The 23,732-nt window shown below is 41.9% G+C and overlaps 1 protein-coding gene across 1 annotated transcript in view; it reads right to left on the bottom strand.

The window, feature by feature from the left end:
* LOC135700004 (ras-related protein Ral-a) overlaps positions 1-22,932 on the bottom strand; it is a 28,416-nt gene extending 5,484 nt beyond the window's left edge. The window contains exons 1-3 of the mRNA XM_065220363.1: positions 22,371-22,932; positions 10,839-10,999; positions 10,603-10,777 (exon numbers count right to left, since the gene is read on the bottom strand). Of these exons, the coding sequence (XP_065076435.1) occupies positions 10,603-10,777; positions 10,839-10,999; positions 22,371-22,523 (489 nt within the window). The 5' untranslated portion in view covers positions 22,524-22,932. The remainder of the gene's footprint in view (positions 1-10,602; positions 10,778-10,838; positions 11,000-22,370) is intronic.
* Between the last annotated feature and the right edge of the window lie 800 nt (positions 22,933-23,732).

Below are 23,732 nucleotides of genomic sequence, written 5' to 3'. Positions count from 1 at the left end.
CTACTTACTTACAAATCTAGAAAAATCTTTTGAATCAAAAGTAATTTCCCTAGCAGCGTTCATTGATATTGAAGAAGCATTTGATAATGCATCTTATCACTCAATGAAAAACGCTATGATAAAACATGAGTTCGATAAAAGCATAGTTAATTGGATTAACGAAATGGAAACCTTGAAAGCTCATCCATAACAGTGAGAGCTGTAAAAGAGTGTCCTGAATTGATCCACTGGATTTATTTGACGATTGTAAGACTCAGAATAACCTATGCATCATTGGTTTGGTGGCCTAAAACCAATGAAAAATCAGTTCTGAAGAAGCTGTGGAGACTGCAAAGACTAGTCACTCTCTCAAAACTGGTGCAATGAGCAGCACACCAAGATGCTCTACTTTATCTGCTTCCGTTGCATCAATTTATTCAATTAGAAACCGAAAGGAGTGCATTAAGGATCCGATGGTCACAGAACTTTCTTGAAGAGGACCTTAGAGAACATATGAGCATACTAAAAATGTTCAATATTGATTCTCTTGTGATACAAAATGAAGATTGGATGAAGAAAAAATATCACTTTGATGCGGATTGCGATTTGTGGGACAGTGGGGGACCAAATATTGGTCCAGGATCAATTGTCTTTTATACAGACGGCTCTAGATTGGATAATCGTGTAGGAGCAGGGGTAACAGGTCCAGGAATAAATATCTCAATATCTATGGGCTACTGGCCTACCGTGTTCCAAGCAGAAGTCCAAGCAATTCTTGAATGTTCTAAAATTTGCTTGCATAGAAATTATAGACATTCGAGTACCTGCATGATAGGCAAGCAGCACTAAATGTTTTGAAATCAGCAACACGTAATTCTAAACTTGTATGGGAATGTGCAATGTCACTCCAAAAATTGGCCTGCCTGGTTCCTGGTCACTGCGGAATTCAAGAGAATGAGAAAGCCGACACACTAGCTAGGCTTGGATCATCTCAACAATTTATAGGACCAGAACCATTCTGTGGAGTTTCTACTTGCTCTCTTAGAATGGAGTTCAAGAAATGGGAAAAAATGAAAGTGGAGACCAATTGGAACAACACTCTCATTGCTAGGCAGTCGAAACGGTTTATTAATCCGAGCATTTCAATGACTAGCAAAATTCTTGAACTATCAAAGAAAGATCTCAGTATGTACACTGGTTTAATAACAGAACACTGTCCATGTAAATATCACTTGAAGATAATAGGAAAACTTCAAGAGGACATGTGTCGATTGTGTGGCATAGAAAAAGAAGACTCTGAACACTTGCTTGTGGCGTATTTTTCTGGATAAGGGACTGACAGAACCCTTTGATATTTGAAATTCAGTTCCCAGCCAAGTAGTGCAATTCATTCGAAATGTAATACCTGACTGGAAAAATGCTTTCGGTCAGTCTATGTCGGTCGCTTCATAAAATGGTGATACGACATGCTGGTAAAGCAATATTAAAACGGGGAATATATCACAATAGATCTAAGTACTGGTCGCAGTGATCAAAATACCCGAAACGGAAAAAAATCTTGTCACTTTTCATACGTTCATCCACATCTTCCATCGACTAATATCCAACAGCATCCAAATGCTGGTCCAGAATCTTGATACCGGTTGCCAACGTTTGATCCACTTTGTCTCTGCTTGTTATTCATTAATATTTTCCACTAACTCCAGCAGCCGGTTAACTGATTGGTGGACCATTCTGCATCGGGATCTTGTTGACACCACCCATCAATTGGAACTGGATTATGCAATTCTCTTTACCTATACAATTTGCATTCGGTCCGGATCCTATGGCCATCTGGTGTAAGCAGGCCTATTCTAGGCGGCAGGGGACTCTGACTAATTTGTTTGGGTTGTCCCCAAAATCCTGTAGACTTTCTTTAGAAGTGCATCCCACAGAGAGTCTCGTCAATTATGCAATCTTGTATTATGATTTGGGACAACCTCGCTGGAAAATCGACTTTAATCTGAAAAAGAAAACTTCCCCCTTACTTTGAAGTAAAGAAAGCAGCAATCCTTAGCAACGATTGGTAAAATGTCAACATCAAGCAATGATGCTTTTTTTTTTTGTTTATTAATTTATTTGATAAGGCTCAAACGAATTGACTTTGACTCTTGGTCACTATACAATACATCTTAAAACTATAGTCAAAAGGTACACGGTAAGAAAAAAAGTACCCAAAATTGAGTTCCTTTCATTCATCACGTGGCTTCCGTGGGGCTAGGTAAAATTAAGTTAAAGAAGATAACTCAATTTTGAGTAATCCTGATCATTACTACAATAGATCAATGTCCCGAACAGAGAAAAAAAAAATCCTGATCATGATGACCAAGTTGACAAAAAAATAATAAAACGGAGCAGACTGGAACCGAACCATGGACGTTGAGATTACGGGGCCCGTGTGTTGACCACTCGTCTATCAACGCTTGTGAAAATGAAATGGTTAAAGGCGCATAAGCGCAACCTCAATGAAAATAAACTTATATTTGAGTTCATTTATTATTACTCAATAGTTGAGTAAATTTCAACCAACGCCGCTTTTCTGATTCACTCAACGGCGGACCTCAAATGATAGAACCCAACGTTGAGTTTTTTTTAACTTAAGTTTGAGTATGTTTTCTTACCGTGTACAACACAACAAACACTTCATATACATACTCATACATTGTTATTCACATCGTCGTGATTGTGCACTGCTAAATTTGTCGATTTTTTATCACACGGGCTATCGTTATTCGTTTTTTTCCGTTCGGTATACTTGTAATATTGTACTGGTTGTTAGTGGAAAGTTCAGTTCGTTGCGATAATCGTCTAATTAGAGCATATTTTGTGTTGTGAAAACAGTGAAAAAGTTATTCAATCGGACATATTGTAGTGTATATACTGTTGTGTTATTGTCGATATCAGACTAGCATTGGGCGATCTTGACAATCCAATTCCTCTTTGCGTATTAGAGCATCTCCACCGCTGTTTCTAAATCACTTTTGGAAACTGAGCCAGCATGACTTCCGCCTGTGACCAATGCGCTAAACCAGTTAAAGGCGATGAAGAATCCATCTCCTGCATGGCTTTTTGCGACAGGATGATTCACCTAAAGTGCGGCGGCACAAACCTGAATAAGGCTTTTTTGAATATTGTCCACACTAGCCCGAACCTGTTTTGAATGTGTAACGAGTGCGCCAAGCTGATGAAATGTGCTCGGTTCAAAACTGCCGTCTCGTCGTTTGGCAGTGTGATTAATTCTATCACTGAGAGACAGGAAATCGCACACGCTGAGCTTGGGAAGGAAATGGCTAAGCAAGAACAGCAGATCGCTCAGCTATCGAAACGAATCGCATTGACAACTCCGACAAACTCCGATTTCATGCGTCAACCGCCATTAAAACGGCGCCGCGATGAAGGCTCGCTCACTAGCAAACCACTTGTTGGTGGTTCTAAAGCAGTAACAGGCGACAATGCCTTTACCGAGGTCCTTACTGTCCCTGAACCCACCGAGCTGTTTTGGCTTTACCTTTCTCGTATTCATCCTAGCGTGAAATCTGAATCAATCGAGAAGCTGGTCAAAGGTTGTGTACAGTGTGAAGATCCGATTAAGGTTGTGCCGCTAGTCAAAAAAGGATCCGGCATCAGCCGTATGAGCTTCATCTCGTACAAAGTCGGAATGGATCCCAAACTACGCGAAGCTGCTCTTAGATCGGATACATGGCCGAAAGGAATTTTGTTCCGTGAATTTGAAGACGGTTCAAAAAACATGTGGTTGCCTCGTTTGAACACGCCTACCATCACGATCTCTCCTATTCCGGGACCTTCCGAGTTCTCAACTCCCATTTCCGGACTAGACCCAGTCTGCTGATTCAGAATTGGATTTTGCGTTGTGAATTGGAGCGGTGTAGACCAGAACGCACTGCCTGTCGCATTATGGGAGACCTCGAACCACTCGATCCAGTCGCACTAGCTGTTTCCCGCCATCAAAGCCGTTCTATTTCCTGCCATCAGAGTCGTTCTGGCCCTGCGGTCGAGTTCGGTGGTGAGGTCTGCCAAGCATCGTCGTCAGGCAAGTATGCATACATTAGTTACAGTCATTTGCCTGATCAGTTTCCGTGTTCCAGTGCAACGCTTCATGATGTTTACACAATTTCCAAGAATAATGCTGTTACCTTTATTGCTTCTGGACCACCACCATCACCACCGAGACGCATCGTGGATAGCACTTTGGAAGCCCCTGATTTCTCTACCTCAGTCGCGCTTATTCCAGCTAGCGCTCTGCATAGTCGTCTCGGCCCTGAGTGTAGATGTAGGTCGGGGGTCTTCCAACCAGCTATTACTGGCAAGTATATTGACGATTCAGCTTCTCCTTTGCCTGATACCGCTTCAACTTCTAGCTGTGTTTCCGGTTCTGCGATCTCCACACTAGCCACATCATGTCCATGCATCCGTCCTGCCAACTACCAGCAAGTTTATGCCGCCACCTGCTCTTCCTCGGATCCGGAACACCCTAAAACAGGCACTGAGGAAGCTTCCGAACCCCCCGACCCAGTCGCGCTTGCTGCAGACATCCGCCATCGTCATCGTCCCGGTTCTGTGGTCGGTGATGGTATCGGGGGCTTCCGGCCTGCAACCTCAGGCGAGTATGTTAGCGATTCCGAGCTTTCGGTACCTGATGTCCTTTCGATTTCTAGTTCCCGTGATTGCTCCTCGAATGGTCTCCGGATCTACTACCAAAACGTGCGTTGGCTGAGGACTAAAATCGACTCGTTTTTCCTGGCTGTTGCGGAGGCCGAATATGATTTGATTGTGCTGACGGAAACGTGGCTGGACGACCGAATTTACTCATCACAACTTTTCGGGTCACTCTATTCCGTCTTCAGAACTGACCGGTCTGCCCTAAACAGTCAAAAATCGCGCGGTGGCGGAGTATCTACTAGACTAGCCAGCTACGTAAGTACGTCACCCATTTCCAGTCAACTGGAACAGCTGTGGATTGTCGTAGAACTTCCACAAAGCAAGCTTAGTGTAGGCGCAATCTACCTGCCTCCCGACCGCAAAAACGACTGCACGATCATCCGTGAGCATGTGGAATCGTTAGGGACAATTTCGTCACAATTAAGTCCCTGCTCTCCCGCTTTCGTATTTGGTGACTACAATCAAGCTGGTCTGCAGTGGCGCTTTACAGACAGTGGCACACCATTAATTGATCCACTGCTTTCGCATATGCCGGTTGCTTGCTGTGCTCTTTTGGACGGTTTTAACTTTTACGGGTTCACACAAGTGAATACTTTTCCGAACCGAAATGGACGTTTGCTAGATCTTGTCCTGCGACTTGTTTGCTCGTCATTTCAAGCAAGTGTTCAACGATTTCTCCGCTTCGCCAACACAAGTGCTGGATGCTGCTGTTGGGATGCCACGTGATGTGTTTAGTTTCGTTATTCCGCGCATTTCAGAAGACATGGTGATAGCCGCAACACGCAAACTGAAGCTCTCGTTCGCCTCCGGACCTGACGGCATTCCGTCATCAGTTCTAAAACGTTGTGTAGCCAATCTCTGCCTTCCACTTGCGAGGCTATTCAATCTCTCGGCACAGCAATGTGAGTTCCTTTGCCGCTGGAAACTTTCTTATCTGTTCCCAGTGCACAAAAAAGGAGATAAACGGAATGTCATAAATTATCGTGGAATCACCTCCCTGTGTGCCTGCTCAAAACTGTTCGAGATTATCATAAATGGTGCTCTGTTCGCACGCTGCAAAAATTATATCGATACAGAACAACACGGTTTCTACCCGAAGCGCTCCGTGTCCACGAACCTGGTGCAGTTCACTTCTAACTGTCTGCGATGCATGGATTCAGGATGGCAAGTCGATACGGCGTATATGGATCTAAAAGCTGCATTTGACACGGTGGACCATAATATCTTGCTGGCCAAGCTGGAGATACTTGGCATCTCGTCAACTGCTGTGGATTGGTTCAGATCTTACTAGGTGAATCGCTATGTACATCTCAAGATTGGCGCGTCGGAATCGGATGTTTTCTCAAACAACTCGGGAGTCCCGCAAGGCAGTAACCTAGGACCGCTACTATTTTCGATCTTTTTAAACGATGTCGCCTTGCTGATACCATCAGGATGCCGCGTTTTCTATGCAGACGATACGAAAAACTACAAAATTATTAAAAGCCTCTCGGACTGCTGGGATCTCCAGAATATGTTAGGTATTTTTGCTGACTGGTGCTCAAGAAATTTGATAAGTCTAAGCATAGAAAAATGTAACATTATTTCCTATCACCGAAAAATCGAACCAATCATGTTTGACTATGTTCTCTACGGACGCTGTCTTGCTCGTGTAGAGCACATGAAGGATCTCGGCGTTACCTTGGACTGCAGACTCACTTTCAGAATCCACTACAATGACATCATCTCCAGAGCTAATCGACAATTGGGCTTTATTTTCAAAATTGCCGACGAGTTTCGTGACCCGCTATGTCTCAGGTCACTTTACTGCTCGCTTGTGCGATCCTTATTGGAGTTAAGTTCAGTTGTTTGGTGCCCTTTCCATGCTAGCTGGATCACTAGAATTGAATCCGTTCAACGCAAGTTTGTGAGATATGCTCTTCGTTTCCTCAACTGGCGTGACCCAACGAACTTGCCACCGTACGAGGAGCGTTGCCGTCTCCTGGGAATCGAGCCATTAGAGGTGAGACGGACGGTCGCTCAAGCTATGTTCGCTGGAAAGCTGCTTACAGGTGACATTGACTGCCCAACACTGCTGTCACAGCTAAATATGTATGCCCCTGAGAGGTCTCTTCGTCAACACGACTTTCTATTTTTGGAACCACGGAGCCGGAATTATACACAAAACGAGCCAATTCGAGCAATCAGCCGGCAATTCAACAACTTTTTTTATATGTTCGACTTCAATGTATCAGCTGACGTGTTTCGTCATCGACTACTTGGCCTTTTCCGTACCGTTGACCGTAACTATTTAGTTTAAGTTTTCTTCATTTAAACAGTAATTGTCAGTTGAATTTTTCAATAAACAACCACAACAACAATCTTCCGCTATCCAAAAAGCCTCCTCCAACAGAGTTTGAGCCGTTTCCAGTGTTTTCATTGTATGACAGTTACGCCATCGAGGGTCAGAGTGCTTCCAATGCAGCAATGGACGCAAAACGTGGTCAGCACTCACACACTCATCTCGAAAGGGTTGCTTTCTAAAGTCGACGACGCATCGACTGAAAGAACTGCTGATGAAGTACAATGAGGAGGACCACACAATGGTTGCTGCCGAGAAAACAGACGATCGCGTGGCACACATCGAGAGTGGTTTGCTTTTGTCGACAGCCGAGTGAACACTAGCAGTAGTGATGCTGTTTTATATTATATTCTTTGTCATACTTGTCATCGTCTGCCAATCAATGTGCTACGATGTCCTTCGGCACAGTGTGCAGAGTTGATTACCCCTTGACATCGAATTGTGTTTTCAGTTTGCTCTCACTGCTACCAGAATTAGTTTTTGATGTGATGTCACAGGAAGATTTGTTTGCACTCAATGTTGAACCGTTAAAAGGACCAAAACAACAGCACCTTGAGTAATCATTACCAGCAACATCAAAACAGCACATTTAGTTTTTAATTTGATCTCACACTTTGCTCGGGTAATCTATGGAAGATTTGCAATGGTCTGAAAACACCAAAATAGTCTCCAAAACGCTAGAATTGAATAACAAAAATGCCAATAAACCTGCTTGCTCAGGAGCAATAAACTATTGAAAATGAAAAGTAGCAATAGAAAACATGTTTGAGAACTAAAAAAAAGGTTCCATAAATAATTGAAGAATTTTCACATATGTGTATGGTATATTAGGTGCAATATCAAATACCAAATCGTCATTCATTCATAATGACCCAATATGAGATAATCTTCTAGGTTGGAAAAGCTCTTGGACGGAATCTGTAATGACTCAGTACCATATAATCAAACTGAAATCTGCAGCTGCAATTTTACAGCCCATCAGATATCAAAGACAAACCTTGGGCGGCTCCGGCGTAGCGGTTAACACCTCTCACGCCAAAGTCACAACTTCAAATCTCACCCCGGGCAAGTTATGAATGGCCTAAGAGTGTTTAAAGTGACTGAAATAAAAGTAATAAACCTGAATTGATCCACCTATGGTGAGATCTGCCGAAGCTTGCAAATGCTCATTACAGCTAAATTTATATTTTTCGGAATTCAAAAACTAAACCTTCTGGTCGATTTTGTCGAATGTGGCTTTCAGATCAGTATATATGACGTCGACTTGTGCCTTATCCTCCATCGCGGTGATGCATGTACTGGTGAAATCCAAAAGGTTAGTAGCTACCGATCTACCGGGAATAGATCCATGCTGGTCAGTTGAATTGTAGGTCTTCGAGCGATTCAGGTCAAATTCGCTCAAGATGATCTCAAACAGTTTGGACGCTGCCGAAAGACTGGTGATACCTCGATAGTTCCTAATTTTCCTTGCTCAAAGGATGCATTAAATATGGCTACTAAAGGTTCTGCTAAGGCAGCTGAGCAACGGCAGAACACCACTGCCGGAATTCCATCTGGACCAGGAGAGATTGAGGTTTTCAGTCTCCTTGCTGCTGAAAGTACCATATCCCGAGTTACTTCGAATGCGCTCAGTTCCACTATGTCACTAGGCGTATCAGAGGCAGCAGATTCAGCTTCAACGTCACTTGTCATATTTTTATCGAAGACAGATGCAAAGTGTTTAGCAAACATCTCACACGCTTCGCTAAGAGAAGTGGACTCTTTCCCATCGAGTAGCATGTTGGACGGTATACTTTCATCTTTCCTTTTGCTGTTGACAAAGCTCCAAAAATTTCGGGGGTTACGCCGCAAATTCCACTGGACTCTGAGGACATGTAAGATATAAGATAAAGTATGTGTATGACATATACTGCCGTTATACGCATAAGATTCCCACGGTCCATAAGGATTGCATAGAACATGGGACAGTTATGCGTATAACGACAGTGTGACACCTGTCAATTTTGCTTTCAGAGGGTTACAATCAGCGATTTTAGCTGTAATGAGCCATGACTGAGCAATCAGCAATCATAAAATCACTGACCCTTTGAAAGTGAAATTGGCAGGTTGTATTTATCGTACACAAACTTTACCCCCTCTGCTGCGTCTTACAAATAAAATATATCATTATAATATAATTAGTTTCATAATTTCAATTAATAGAATTTAAGCTGCAATAAGCAATTGCAAGTATGGATCTGAACCTTCTTACTAATAGTAATGTAATTTTAGGTACCGTAAAACGGGGTAACTTTGATAGTATTTTGAAGTATATTCTAAATATTGTTTACAACAATGAATAATAGGTACTCGATGAATGTAGAAAACCATCAAAGGTAATACCCTAAACTACAAAATGAAACCAATGTTTCCAATTCAGAAATAGTGCATCCGAATGTGACCAACGTGATCTTGAGCACTTCATATGACTTCCATTGAACTAGTTTTTGAATTATCATGTGATTTGAGGTATCGCATGCTGGATTTTGACCCTGGTCAGAAAGTGGTCACTTCCCCGCGGGTATCTGGACCATGTCCGGATGTAGCCAGTGTGGTCCTGAGTACTTCAAATGACTTTCATTGAACTAGTTTTTGAATTCTAATATAATTTGAAGTGTCACATAATAGGTTTTTGGCCGGAGACGAACCAGCCCAGGGCTGAAAAGCTCCTTAATAAAGATATTAAAAAATAGATTTTATTCGTTTCTAGTCAGATTTTGACTCATGGCCCATACAATCCGGAACATATTTCAGCCATTTCTCCAGAACCAGTTGACCGATTCCAAACATATTAATGTGTTCTGTGGGACCATAGTGCCTTTCAATTGGCAGTTGTTGCGTTCTATTCGGTTCAGAGTTAAAAACGGGTTGGATAATTCCGTAGGCAAAATCGCCTGGATAATTGAGAATCTCCTTCCACCAACATCCTACCATCGGTCAGAAAATAAGCAATCTATCACGAAGATGCCCCTATGAATGGAGAGTAGCAACAGGGAATTGGCATTTCCACTCTTCCCACTTTGGAATGTCCAACGTCCCTCACATGCACCTGGAAATCTTTCATACTTTCTTGAAATTGCTTTTTTTAGTCCTCTAGAAGACCTAGAAGTACTCAGAAAAAAGTTCACAAAACCTTTGAACATCTTCAAGAAAACAATTTTTACGATGTGAGCGATAAAACCAAATTTTACTCTGATGGCGGTAAGCTCCATCCTGGATTAACTTTTAATACCGACCCTGATGGGATAACTCCGATGTCGACATCAAAGCAGCCGGACATTCTTGATCGGGATTTAATCTCTGGATTATACCGGTTGGAGCTTACCACCATGAAACCGTACAAACTGTTGTCCAAACAAATAAGCTAGTTAAGAAAACAAAACCAATTTAGAAACACAAGCAAAACAACTAAAAGAAAGCATTTAAAGGGCAGGCTAGCTCATTCCGCAAAGCTTTGTTGTTACCAATGACCTCAAAACCCAACCAAACATAGAATGAAATGAAGCCCGCTTCACCACACCTACCTTATCGACATTTTCGCGCGTCTTCGCCGACGTTTCGACGTATGGCACACCCCACTGCTGCGCACGGGCCTGGCACTCGGCCAGTGGCACTTTCCGTTTGTCGTTCAAATCGCACTTGTTGCCGACGAGCAGGAACGGGATATTCTCGTCGTTTTTCACACGCAATATCTGTTCCCTAAAAAAGACGAAACCGTCACGAAAATAATTCAAACCACTCGGAGGGAAAAAGCACGTACCGAAACTCCTGTGTCGCCTGAAAGCTGTCGTCTTCGGTGATTGAAAACACGCACAGGAACCCTTCACCGCTGCGGAAGTAGTTGTCGCGGATGGCCGCGTAGTCCTCCTGGCCGGCCGTGTCCAGGATGTCGATCTGTACCTCTTCGCCGTCCAGGACCACCTGCAATGTGAAAAAGATTGTTGTTAGGATTTTTTCGTGTCGAAATGCACTCAAAAGTGTCGTTAGAAGAGGTGCAGAATTTGGTTTGGAGTTAAGAATTTCAAAAATTAATGCTATTTACATAGGAGAAAATACATGTTTTCACAAATTATAATCATTCATGTCACGCAATAGTACAATTACACCATCCCTGGCGCCAAGCCTGCGTATTTTTATTTATTTCACTCACTTATCAATTCACTTTCATCGCTCATGGCTTTCGTAACTTTTAACCTATTTTGCTCTCTATCTCCATCTCTCTCTTCTATGTTTCTCTGGTTGTTCGAGTAGTTCGAGTGTGGACGAGCCAACCCTTTTATTGAAAGTGAATCGTTAAATTTGACGAGCGAAAATTCCCGCGGTGAGCTGACAGACTACCCGAGTAAAAATGTGTTAAGCTTTCATTGCTAATGTAGACGTTAGAAAGCCAACGGCAAATTAACGGGAAATTTTACACGGGTACATTGCATAGACACCGCAGGGAGAAACGACAGTAATGCGATCGATAATGGTCATTAGTAGTCATGGCTGCAGTAGTTTATCACTCTTCGTTGAAACGCAGCATTGAAATTGTTCAAAATTGTCGGTAGTTGGTTAAGGTACTCGCTAAGTTAGTACCAGCTAATGCACATAACCTCTGAAACATAATTGCAACTCGGGGCGACCCCGGTGTAGTGGTTAGCACCCATACCTCTCACGCCAAAGTCACGAGTTCAAATCTCACCCCCGGACAAGTCACGAATGACCCAAGAGCGTTAAAGTGACTATAATAAAAAAAAAAAAAAAAAAAATAATTGCAACTAAATCTCTCTCAATCTAACCGATTAGCAAGGTGATGGAAGTAATGAAGTGTGAAACATATCTTCAGGTGGTTTCCATGAAGTCGAGTTATGGGGTGTTCACAATATCTCAGTAACAATAATTTATGTCAAACAAAACAGTATCAGAATCTTGTTTCAGCGGTATTTAGGAATTCAGTTATGAAGAGAATAGTGCAAAGAGTTTTGATTGAACAATTAAAGAGCTACTGTGATCTCTTGAAGGAGACGTTTGCGTCACCTCTAAATCAATATATTTTTACTTCATGCTCGAGTACATCAATTTCCTAGTCATTTTGAAGTTATAAAAAACGAATGAATTTTAGGTTTCATGAACATTCGAAAAATATGCCGCACCCTACTGTTCATCCTTATATCTATAATTCCTTAGCAATTCACCTCAGAATTGTCTTCAAATTCTACTCAGAATTATTTCTTCTCGAGAAATTTTTGGAACTATCCTCGGGACTCCAATATAACTCTCCTCGGAATTCCATCGGGTTTGTACCGTCAAAGTTCGATACACTTGGTTTTTGGTGTGACTTCAAACTCCATCATCGATTTAATCAGCCAGAGAACGAAAGGGACGATACATTTCTGGGCCTTACCTGTTTACGCTCATTGATTTTCCAGATGTGAATTTGGTTCCAAATGTTGTCGTTTGGAACCAGTTATGCGAGGTAGGCGACGATTGTTCGTATTTGACAGTCACCTCCCCCCAGGTTTTGTCCTGTTTTGTAGTTCACTTCGGTTTCACTAAAATCCGCACTCCTGGCTTGAGAAAATTATTCCAGAAGCTCCTCGACCGAGAACGCGGAAAAAATCCGTCGAATTTTCCGGTAGCATTAGAAATCTCCACTGGAATCGTGCCGAGCCTACTCCACCGAAAATGCGAGAAAACTCCGTTGAAGCTCACTGGAACCTCCTTTGGCAGCACCGAAATCTCTCGGAGCCCTCTTCGCCGTGAACATATGAAAACTCCCCTCGAAAATTCAGATGCTGCCAAAGGGAGGCTCCCAGAGACTTTCGACGAAGTTTTCACGCATTATCGGTGAAAGAGGTTCTGCACGATACCAGTGAAGAGATTGGATGCTGCAGACGAAAGTTCCAGGGAATATCGACGGCGTTTTCTCACGTTATCGATGGACGAGGTTCTGCGTGATTTCGGTGATTTTGGAAGCTGCCAGCGGGAGTTTCTGGAAGTTCAAACGAATTTTTCTTGCCTTCTAGATGGAGGAGGTTCTGCATGATTTCGAAGACGAAGGTTCTAAAGGGTGATACGGTCAAAATTTGGTCAAGGGAAAACGCGTGTAAATCGGTGAAATCGTTTAGTTAAAAAATCAAATTAAATTTCTTTTTCAAGTTCAATTAGTATAAAATTCAGGAAAAATATTCAGTTAGGCTTCCGCTTTTCCAAATCCGAATTGCCGGGCCTTACGCTTGACCCCTGCCATCAGATTTTGTACAGCCACCTTGTCCACCTTCTTCGCCGCAGAAAGCCAGTTTGCCTTGAACTGCTGCTCGCCCTTAGCAGTTTTTTGGTCTTCTTTAGGTTCCGCTTGACAATAGCCCAGTATTTCTCAATTGGGCGGAGCTCTGGCGTGTTGGGAGGGTTCTTGTCCTTGGGAACCACCTGCACGTTGTTGGCGGCGTACCACTCCATGGCCTTTTTACCGTAATGGCAAGATGCCAAATCCGGCCAAAACAGTACGGAACAACCGTGTTTCTTCAGGAAAGGCAGCAGACGTTTATTCAAACACTCTTTCACGTAAATTTCTTGGTTGACAGTCCCGGAAGCTATGAAAATGCTGCTTTTCAAGCCACAGGTACAGATGGCTTGCCAAACCAGATATTTCTTTGCGAACTTTGACAGTTTCATGTGCTTGAAAACATCTGCTACCTTTCCCCTTCCTTTTGCCGTATAAAACTCCTGTCCCGGAAGCTGCTTGTAGTCGGCTTTGACGTAGGTTTCGTCGTCCATTACCACGCAGTCAAACTTCGTCAGCATCGTCGTGTACAGCCTCCGGGATCGCGCTTTGGCCGTCGTATTTTGTTTATCATCGCGATTTGGAGTCACTACCTTCTTGTAAGTCCATAGTCCGGCTCGTTTTTTGGCTCGATGCACGGTTGTAGACGATACACCCAGCTTATTTGCGGTATCTCGGAGAGAGAGGTTAGGGTTTCGCTTGAAACTACCGGCAACTCTCTTTGTCGTCTCAGCGGCTTCCGGTTTTCGATTCCCCCCGATCCAGACTTCCTGGCTGTCGACAAACGTTCCCCAAACACTTTAATTACATTTGTAACGGTTGATTTGGCAACTTTTAGCGATTTTGCCAACTTTGCGTGCGAGTAGCTCGGATTTTCACGATGCTCGAGCAAAATTTTGATACGCTGCTCTTCTTGCTTGGACGGCATTTTGACAACTGAAGAGTGAATTCCAAAATCAAAATAGGAGCAACATTCTACACACACACACCTTCAAAATGTGGGGTGTTCAGGTTTTTTAAATGCAAAATTGAAAGAAATACGTCAAGTTGATATTGACCAAATTTTGACCGTATCACCCTTTAGGAGCTTTGTCTTGTCCTGATAAAGGGTTCCACCAGGATTACGTTTGACTACATACCTTACATTGGGGCTACATTGAGTCTGTTGATGTTGACAAATAAATAAACTACAATTACATAAAGTATACAATGGAGGAGGTTCTGCACAATTTTGGTGGAGGTTTCTGATTCTGCCAGCGGATGTTCCATATTCTGATTCTGCCAACGGAAGTTTCAGGATATCTGTACGGTATTTTCTCGAGTTTTTTTTAGGTGGAGGAGCTTCCGCATGATTCCGGTGGAGATTTCTGATGCTGCCAACGGTGGTTCTACGGAATTTCGATGGAGTTGTCTCGCGTTCTCGGCGGAGCAGGTTTCGCAGATTTTCTTTGCTGCCAGAGAAGGTTGCAGGGAGATTTTCGTGAATTCTCTACTCCGAGTTTTCTTTTCCTGTTGTGTTTGTTTATCTTCGCCTATTGATGTTCACATCCCACTGAATGGTTGATGCAAACGATGGAAATTAAATGGATTTGATTTAAATTAAATGCATATTCAATAGGCATTCTAAAAGTGAGACTCCCCTAGGGGAAGGCAAGGGGGGGGGGAGGTGGCTGTCAAATACGAACAATCGTCGCCTACCTCGCATGCCTCGCATAACTGGTTCCAAACGTAAACAAGCCATAAGAAACCTACAGCGATTGTTTACGTTTGGAGCCAGTTTCATACAAGAATGATCAGTAGGCTGATTTGACAGCACGTCCCCCCCCAGGGGGAAGGCGTCTAGAGATCAAAATTCGAAGTCCATCGCCATTTTGAAATCCAATATTGTAGACCGAAATTCAAGATGGTGGCTTTTTCATGACGTTTTGTCATCTGAAACCATGCAATATGGGTATTTTTGATATTGGAAAGGCGTCTAAAGCACAAAAATCGAAATTCCATTTTGAAATCCAAGATGGCGGACCGAAATTCAATATGGTCAATATTGTCAAGAAAAAACCGCCAACTTAAATTTCGGTCAGCCATATTGGATTTCAAACTGGCAGTGGACCTCGATTTTTTACCTCTAGACACTTTCCTCATACCAAAAATACCCATATTGCTTGGTTTCTGAAGAAGAATAGTCATGAGAGAGCCGCCATCTCGAATATCCGACATCTTCTTCTTCTTGTTCGCATTTCAAGCTTATTGCTTAGCGCATATTAGCTTATTGCGTGCTCTCAACTTAGTGTTCTAAATGCACTTCCTCAGTTATTAATTGAGAGTTTTCGATGCCAAATACCAATGCATGAATTTGTATATTGTGTGGCAAGCACAATGATACTCTATGCCCAGGGAAGTCGAGAAAATTTCCAACCCGAAAGATTCCCTCGACCGGACCGGGAATCGAACCCGCCGCCTCCGGCTTGGTAATACCGTGCCTTTACTGACTAGGCTATGAGGCCCCTGAAAATCCGAATATCCGACATCGTGGATGTCAAAACGGCAGCAGACATCGATATTTGATCGCTAGCCACCTGTCCCATATAAAAAATACCCATTTTGTAAGGATGATGAATCGTCATGAAAAAAAAAACACAATCTTGAATTTCGGATCGACATCTTGGATTTCAAAATGCCAACGGAACACGATTTTTGACCTCTAGACGACTTTCCTACACCAAAAAAACAATTAGGGGAAATGGATGTAATGTCGGCCTAAATGCCTCTTATTTGGGCCCATACATAAATTCAGCAATCGACTAAATTTTCAATAGCGACCAAAAATATCCATTAGTACCGTCCCAATGCCGCGTTCATCTAGATAAAATTGATAAATAGCAGATTTTTAGCGATGGGCCCAATCTTATATCCATGGGCCTACATCAAAGCCATTTCCCCTGCTACTTTTCTTTCCACTCAGATGTCCAAAAGGACTCCACGGAGCCGAGAACAATTAGATATTGTAATAATTACAGTAAAATATTAAGTGGGACATTGTTTATGAGTTCTTCTTACTATTCCTACTTGAGTTTAGCTTCCGCTTTCATCCGTGCTCTCAACTCCCTTGCTTCATCCAATTGTTTTTTTTTTTCCTTCAGCAGCGCCCGCCACTTCTCGTCCTTTACCCGTTCCTTCTCGGTATATTCCATTCAGTGCTGTGCATTATCAGAACGGTTATTGTACCTGGACGGTCGTCCTCGCATAACCATCACATCTCAGAAATTACGGTCAACTAGCATATCACTTGGAAACACCTCTACCTCACTAGACCGTCTTCATAAAAGCCATCCATGACAGTTAGATTAAATGACAAGGAGACAGTAGCAAAATCATTCTCTCATTAATCATCTCTGTTGGGCATTTAACTATAAGTGGGAAGTGAGAATAATGCTCCTTCATTTTCCTGTTCTTGCTAAAAGTTGTTAAGCTCAGAACATACGAAACATTTTGAAAAAAACGTTGGATTTTCATTTTCCTTGTAACAAATAAATATGTGGGTGCTATTACGTTACAATGTCGAAAAATATCCGTTTATCTTCAAAAATTCAATTTCTTAACGTGCAAATTAAAGCCACTTTCACTTTTTTTATGATCCATCGGCAGTATCAATTCTCTTTTACGTACGCGTCATTGTTTACGATGTTTAATAAATCTAAAAACTGGCACAACTCACATTTGACAAACTCACGAGAATTTTACTGTCAAAACAAATATCTTTTCAACGTTATTACGTTTCGTGTGAAAAGTGAAGCGAAAAATCTTAAATTTTTGAATTGCTCCGAAAAATTGCAAGGACCATCATGGAACCAACAGGTGGAACTTCGACAAATCAGTGCGAAACCGAACTTTTTGTCAGTGCAAACCTCAATCTGAGCTGGGTTTTAAAAGCAAACGATCAAACTGACGTTTGTCCGAAACCAAGCAGATCCAATCTTGATACCCGATCCAGGTTGGAACTGAATAATAAACGACATTTTAGCGAAGATTTATTGAAATACATTGCATTCCCTTACGGACTTCAAAGTAACGATTTGAATTTTTCTTTGTTGATGGATACCAATGGTTGCTTTGATTGCTAGCCACAATTCCAATATTTAGAGGGAAATTCCTATTTTTTTTTATTGGTTTTGCTTTTTACGGATCCCTTGATACTTGGGCTTCGGTAATGTGGATACGATATGCGGTCAGCATCCTTCTTCTTGGAGCGGTATCCGAAAAAATCAATAGCTGCAAAATCTCTATCGATGAATAAGCATTCGTGGCTGCAGGTAAGTACGTGTTCATGCAGATATGAATTCTTACAATAATAATGATTGGTTATGATAAGAACGTATAACGCAGGATAAGACTTTTTCCTTGATACATCACAACTATCGCCTCATCCGTGATTTTGGAAGGGGAATGACCGTCATAACCGTATTTATGCTCGAAATGAGATGACGGTCAATTTACATGTCTGTATATATTTCCTCGGTGATATGATGGTAACACATGGCAGATGTTAGCGATATTTCGAATGAGTGAGAAAAGCAAAACAACGATATCTCACGGTTGTTGTGTCATACTGGTGAGAAGTTTTACGGAAAAAGGGTTCTCAGTTGTTTCGATTGTTAACCGTAGGAATCTCTTTTGTCAATCTAAAGGCTGTCAGTACCGTGATGCAACTCAGCACTGATTCCATTGTTCCGAATTTGTGGTAGTAATACGCATCATTTGTGCACTTGAAAACAGGTGGCCGTTGTTTCTCTTCTTCCTCTCCACTGTTCTTCTCGGTGTCCAAGGACGTCACATCCATCACCACCACCTATTTTTCCAGGACCTCAACAGCTTCCTCGTTTGGCGATGCACCTCCAGTCATTACACCAGCGTACGTACTAGTCTCTTCCTCATGTTTCTTCTTCCGTTCGTTGTTTTGCTGGCTGCTTCCGATCCTTCCGCTTGGGGGAGGAATTCATCCGATGCCCCTCCGCCTTACAAAGGAAACACAAATTAGTGTCCCCTTGATAGAGTATGTTCACTTTTCGATTGAGAAAATGCAGCGAGTTGGGAATCTCTTTTTGTATTTCTATACATAGTCCCGCACACTTGTGTGCATATCGAGGCACAAGACAGCTGGAAATTTCTCCCGAACTACACGCTTTACATCACCGTATTTCCTTAGCACCAATGCTAGATCGCAATCCGGGACTTCTGGTGAGAGGTCGTATACTCTCATGTATTGAACGGTGCCCCCAGCAGTTGACATGCGTACTTCGACTGACTTCCCACCGGCATAATGAAAAGTTAATTGTTCACGGATGTTCAACAAGCAATGAAGCATGGAATCTTCTGATTTGAACTTGATAAACATAGATTTTTCTTCCGCTATGTGATATGTAGCGATCAAATGCATGGGATCCGCGTCCACGGCTTTCACGAAATTTGCAAATTCATCCATCGATGGTCTCGGCGAGTCATATGGGAAGCTGAACCTAATCGTCATTTTCATTTCAACGGACATCTCCAGTTGTTTGCTTCCAAAAGGGGAACGACAGAAGCAAACGAACTCCAAATAATGAGCAAAGCACCGCAACAAAGAGTTGCTATCGAAAAACGTGACTCAAACCGAAAAAAGACAAAAAGCTGCTCATGTCAACAGCTAAGAGCGAACTGTACCAGAGCTGAGCCAAAAAGTTGAGCTCGTTTCTTCGGGACCTTCTGGTCTTAGAGTTACCTCTATGGTCTTTCTATAGGTTATAAATCGTCAAAAAAGAACGCCATCTTGAATTTAGTCCACCAGTTTGCGTTTCAAAATGGCGGTGGAACTCGATTTTTGACCTCTAGACACTTTCCTCATACAAAAAAATACCCATATTGATGCAAAATAGTCATGAGAGCGGCCATTTTGAATTTCGATCCGACATCATGAATTTCAAAATTGCGGCAGACCTCGATTTTTGACCTCTGAGCACCTTTCACAGATAAAAAAAAATACCCATTTTGTATGGTTTCAGATGAATTGAATTTCGGTTCGATATCTTGGGTTTCATAATGGCAGTGGACCACGATTTTTGACCTCTGATTCCTTTTTTTGCTCATATATAGGGCCTTATTACGGGTGTCACTACACGGTGATAAGGAAGTGATATTCGGAATAAGAGCCGTGATTGCCGTACAAATCAAATGGGAATCACTTCACCGTGACGACAAAAGACAAGTTTTCACCGTGAAGTGACATCCGTAATAAGCCCCATAAACAAAGCATTTTGCATGGTTTCAGATGATAAATCGTCAAGAAAAGATCACCATCTTGCATTTCGGTCTGCCATATCAACATTTTGCATGGTTTCAGATGATAATTCGCCATCTTGGACATCGGTTCGCCATCTTTAATTTCAAAATGGTGGCGGACATCAATTTTTGGTATGGGAAAGATGTCTTGAGATAATATTAAAAAAATTTCATAAAATTTCATCCCGTTAAAATTTTATAAAAATTCTGACACCAATTGGCGAATCAAAGCAAAGTTGCGACACCTAGTTTTAAAATCCGAATTTAAAAAAATGATGATGTACTAAAAAAAATCATGCAATTTGACAGATATCAAAACGTCATTACCATTTTCATTCACTATGAGTCAATCGTCACTTTGATTCTTCAATTGCATGTCCGCAAAATATGAACCCGAAAACACAAACCAGGTTCGGTTTTGTGTTTTTAAATTTTCCAATTCAAACTCGTTCACCGGTAAACGAAAACCAACCCCAAACCGGGTGTCGTGTAAACGAAACACGGTTTGGTTTTCGAGCTTTAATCGAAACACAACCAGCAGCAAAACCAAACACGGGTTTTAGTTGAACGTCAGGAAAACGGAAAACAAGACCGCGTAAAAAAAATCAAAAATCTGCTCAAAATTTCTTTGGAATATTCTTAAAAATGCTCCAAATAGTACATCGAAGTGACTGTATCCTGAAATTCTAGACCAGTCCAAGGATATTGACATTTTTTCAAGGTCCAGAATCTTATTTTCCAGAAGAGAGGACAAAATATGTTTTTCTCGATTTGTCACCAAAATTCGCGAGCTTTTCCAGGTTTTTTTTTTCTATTTCCCGGCGTTTTCCCGGTTCACTGATCACCCTGCAAATACCCCTCAAATCGCGATTAAGACCAGATTTCCAGAGATAAATAGGATTAAAAATTTGAAAAACGTAAATAACCCTCAAAATAGTCTAGTATTAGTACAAGACACTGAAGAAGTCTGCACATTGTAGACGAAATACGCGTATCTGGCAAGGATAAGCAAATAAGGTAGTGGAGTTAAATGAAAATTACTAATCTTTCTCTGTCTCTCTCGCTCTCTCTTTATACAGGTATTCCACTAAGACGCCCACATTCATCAGGATTCCTCAAAATACGATTTAGGGCTCATTTCCGGAGCTAAACGGGACTAGAGGTTTGAAAAACCTAAGCACCTTTCAAATCGCAAGTCCGAGCAAGTTCTACCAGCTTGAACTATATCGACTGACTTATGAAAAGCAGCATTTCTCGCGTAACATTTGAAAAGGGCCTATCCTCGTTGATCGATTCTCTTCATCGACGGTTTACCACGGCAACATAAACGAACTTCTCGTTAAGCTCGCAGCACAGTTCGACAGAAGAAGACGTTAGCTTGCCTGATTAGCCTGATACAACACACGCAATGGGAAATGCATTTGCAGTCGGATTATTCGCGAAAGAGAAAATCGATGAAGAGAATCGATCAACAATGATAGACCCTTTTCTCGTGATGGCGCGAGCTTTCACAAAAACCATCGTTACTTCTTACAATTAAAAAGTTTTATTTTTCATATTACAAAAAGGAAGAAAATTGTGAATCGAGTCAAACGGATGTTTATTGACACAAGCAGTTCGAAACAGCTCGAAGTACACTACCGATCATAAGTTTAAGGACACTCCCAAAAAACCATGCAAATATGTTTTGTTCAAGGATCTCTCATTTTGCGTTCAATTTTCGATCTCCAAAGGTTATTTGAATGGTATGAATGGTATAGCATAATTGGAGGCGAACCAGCCCAAGGCTGAAAGCCTCCTTAATAAAGCTAAATAATAATAATGGTATAGCATAAGTGTTCTACTACTACTTTTATTTCAAAATTTGGCCAACCCAATTCTGAGAAAATCAGTCACAATTCTTCAGAGTAAATTTTGAAAAATATTGTAACTTTGGGTGAACTTTTAGCACACAAAATTTGAAAATTATATTGAACAATTTGCCGACGAGAAAAGTTCCATTCAATACCTTTCAAATGTAATCTAAAGAAAACGAAAATTGGACGTAACATGACAGAGATATGAACACAACAAATTTTTCATGTTTTTTTGGGGGGTGTCCTTAATCTTATGATCGGGAGTGTAGGTTGACAAAAAATATCGGGCAACTTCTAGCGAGTTCGAGTTGTGTCATTAAACGTGGATTTGAAGTCAAGTCAGATGCGCTGATCCAAGCACATCGTGTATCATCAACATGGAAAGATGACAGATTGCGAGCTTGTCGGAGAGAGAAAATATCTAGATAAACATTTCAAAAGGTCCTATCCTATTCATCGATTCCCTTCATCGACTAGCTCTTTCGTCAATAACTCAATTTCAAAAGCATTCCTTGCTGTGTTCAAAGTTCTAAGACAATGACTTCTGTAAGCCAAAAACTTCTGCTATCAAACTTTGTGGCAAAGTCGATGAAGAGAATCGATCAAAGTAGGTAGGACCTTTTGAAATGTTCATCGAGATATGTTCGACAATAGCTTCCGAAACACAAAACTGAATAACGAAGTCCATAAATGATTTCTTGAAGTGGTCGTTCACTTTGCTTGAACTGAATACGTATGAAAGGCGTAGTATTTCTACGTTTCAAAATTTGTGCATGGTTCTGTTTAATAACTTTCTACCACTGAAAAAGCACCATCTGTGAGAAAAATAGCCCAACCTAAGTGGTTCACCGACACTCACCTTTTTCCGGTAGCTGTCCGCCTTGGTCGGTTCGTAGTCCTCCACGAACTCGTCGTACATGAACTGTAGTGTGAGTGCCGATTTTCCAACGCCACCGCTGCCCACCATGATGACCTTGTGCAGCGCTGGTCCCGCCGTAGGTTTCTTCGACATTTTTCCGATCTTTTCTGATTCTTCTTCGCTTCTCGAGAACACACAGTAGAACGCTAGTATTTCAGCAGGATGATGTAAGCACGTCTGAGGTAATATCGTTTTTTTTTTAAATTCTGGTCGCTTGTTATCACTAGTTACACGTTAGAGACAGATTCGCACTGATTCGCCAAATGCATTCAGTCCTTACGATACTCTACTATCCACATGAGATGAACACTTGGTAATTATAATATCACTTCTTATCTCTACTGAGATGGCGCACTGCCTGCCACTTCGTCTTCTTCTGCTGCTACTTCACTCCAGTCCAACTCTGGGCTCCATCATGGTTGTCGTCACCGAGATCATCACCATCATCGCTTTCGGTTCATCATGATTGGAACCCTGGTATACTCGTACGCTGCTCTCGCCTGCTCGATGATGTTGTGGAATCTGCAAATGCGGTAAAGTAATCAAGAGTTTAGGATTTATGTTTTATTTTGGTTGGATGGTTGAAATTTCTGAATTACACTGGGCAAAGAAATCTACTTTTTAAAAAAAGCGAATGTTTCAAAAATGAACCATGCGTCTCCATGATTTTTGCAAAGCTTTGGAGACGCATGATGCGTTTTAGAAAAAAAATCCTGATTCCGATGCCCACTGTACATTTGTTTGGAAAACCAGACACGCATGGCACGTGCCGAATTGGTGGTGATTTAAACAACATTTGACGACGGTGTGTGCTGGAAAATTCCGGTGGAAGACGACGACGTCGAGTGGGTGGGTGTGTGTTTGCAGATTTTCCGTTCCCTTTGATTCCCGAACGTAAACCGTAGACCTTTGAATATAGAGCAATAAGAAGCAATCGACCCGAACTGCTCAAAACTCTGGAATATTTGTGTACTGAAAATCGTTCGAGCGTGCGTATACAAAGTTCATCGGGGAAACCAGACCACAGTTTTCCCATCTGCTGGTACCGTAGCAACAGCCGGTCCCAACTGGGACCGGGCAAATGTTTGTGAAAATCATCACGGGTTTAATTTACGATGCATCAGCGCGGGGTTGTTTATATTATAGGTACACTACTGGAAGCTAGAAGAAAGCCGGTTTGCCTAATGGCTTCAAACATGATTAACGTTAAACGACGACGATGGAATGCAGCAGCTCCCCATTCGGGTATTTAACGGCCTAGATGGAGAGAGTTCAATTAGGTTAAATGTATAATTGGTGTAA

The sequence above is a fragment of the Ochlerotatus camptorhynchus genome, unplaced genomic scaffold (assembly GCF_037179485.1).
Source record: "Ochlerotatus camptorhynchus isolate MF236.1 unplaced genomic scaffold, CSIRO-AGI_Acam_v1.1 ptg000124l, whole genome shotgun sequence".
Lineage (NCBI taxonomy): Eukaryota > Metazoa > Arthropoda > Insecta > Diptera > Culicidae > Ochlerotatus > Ochlerotatus camptorhynchus.
Note: the sequence above shows the minus strand (reverse complement) of the source record. Positions and strands in the feature narration are given on the sequence as shown.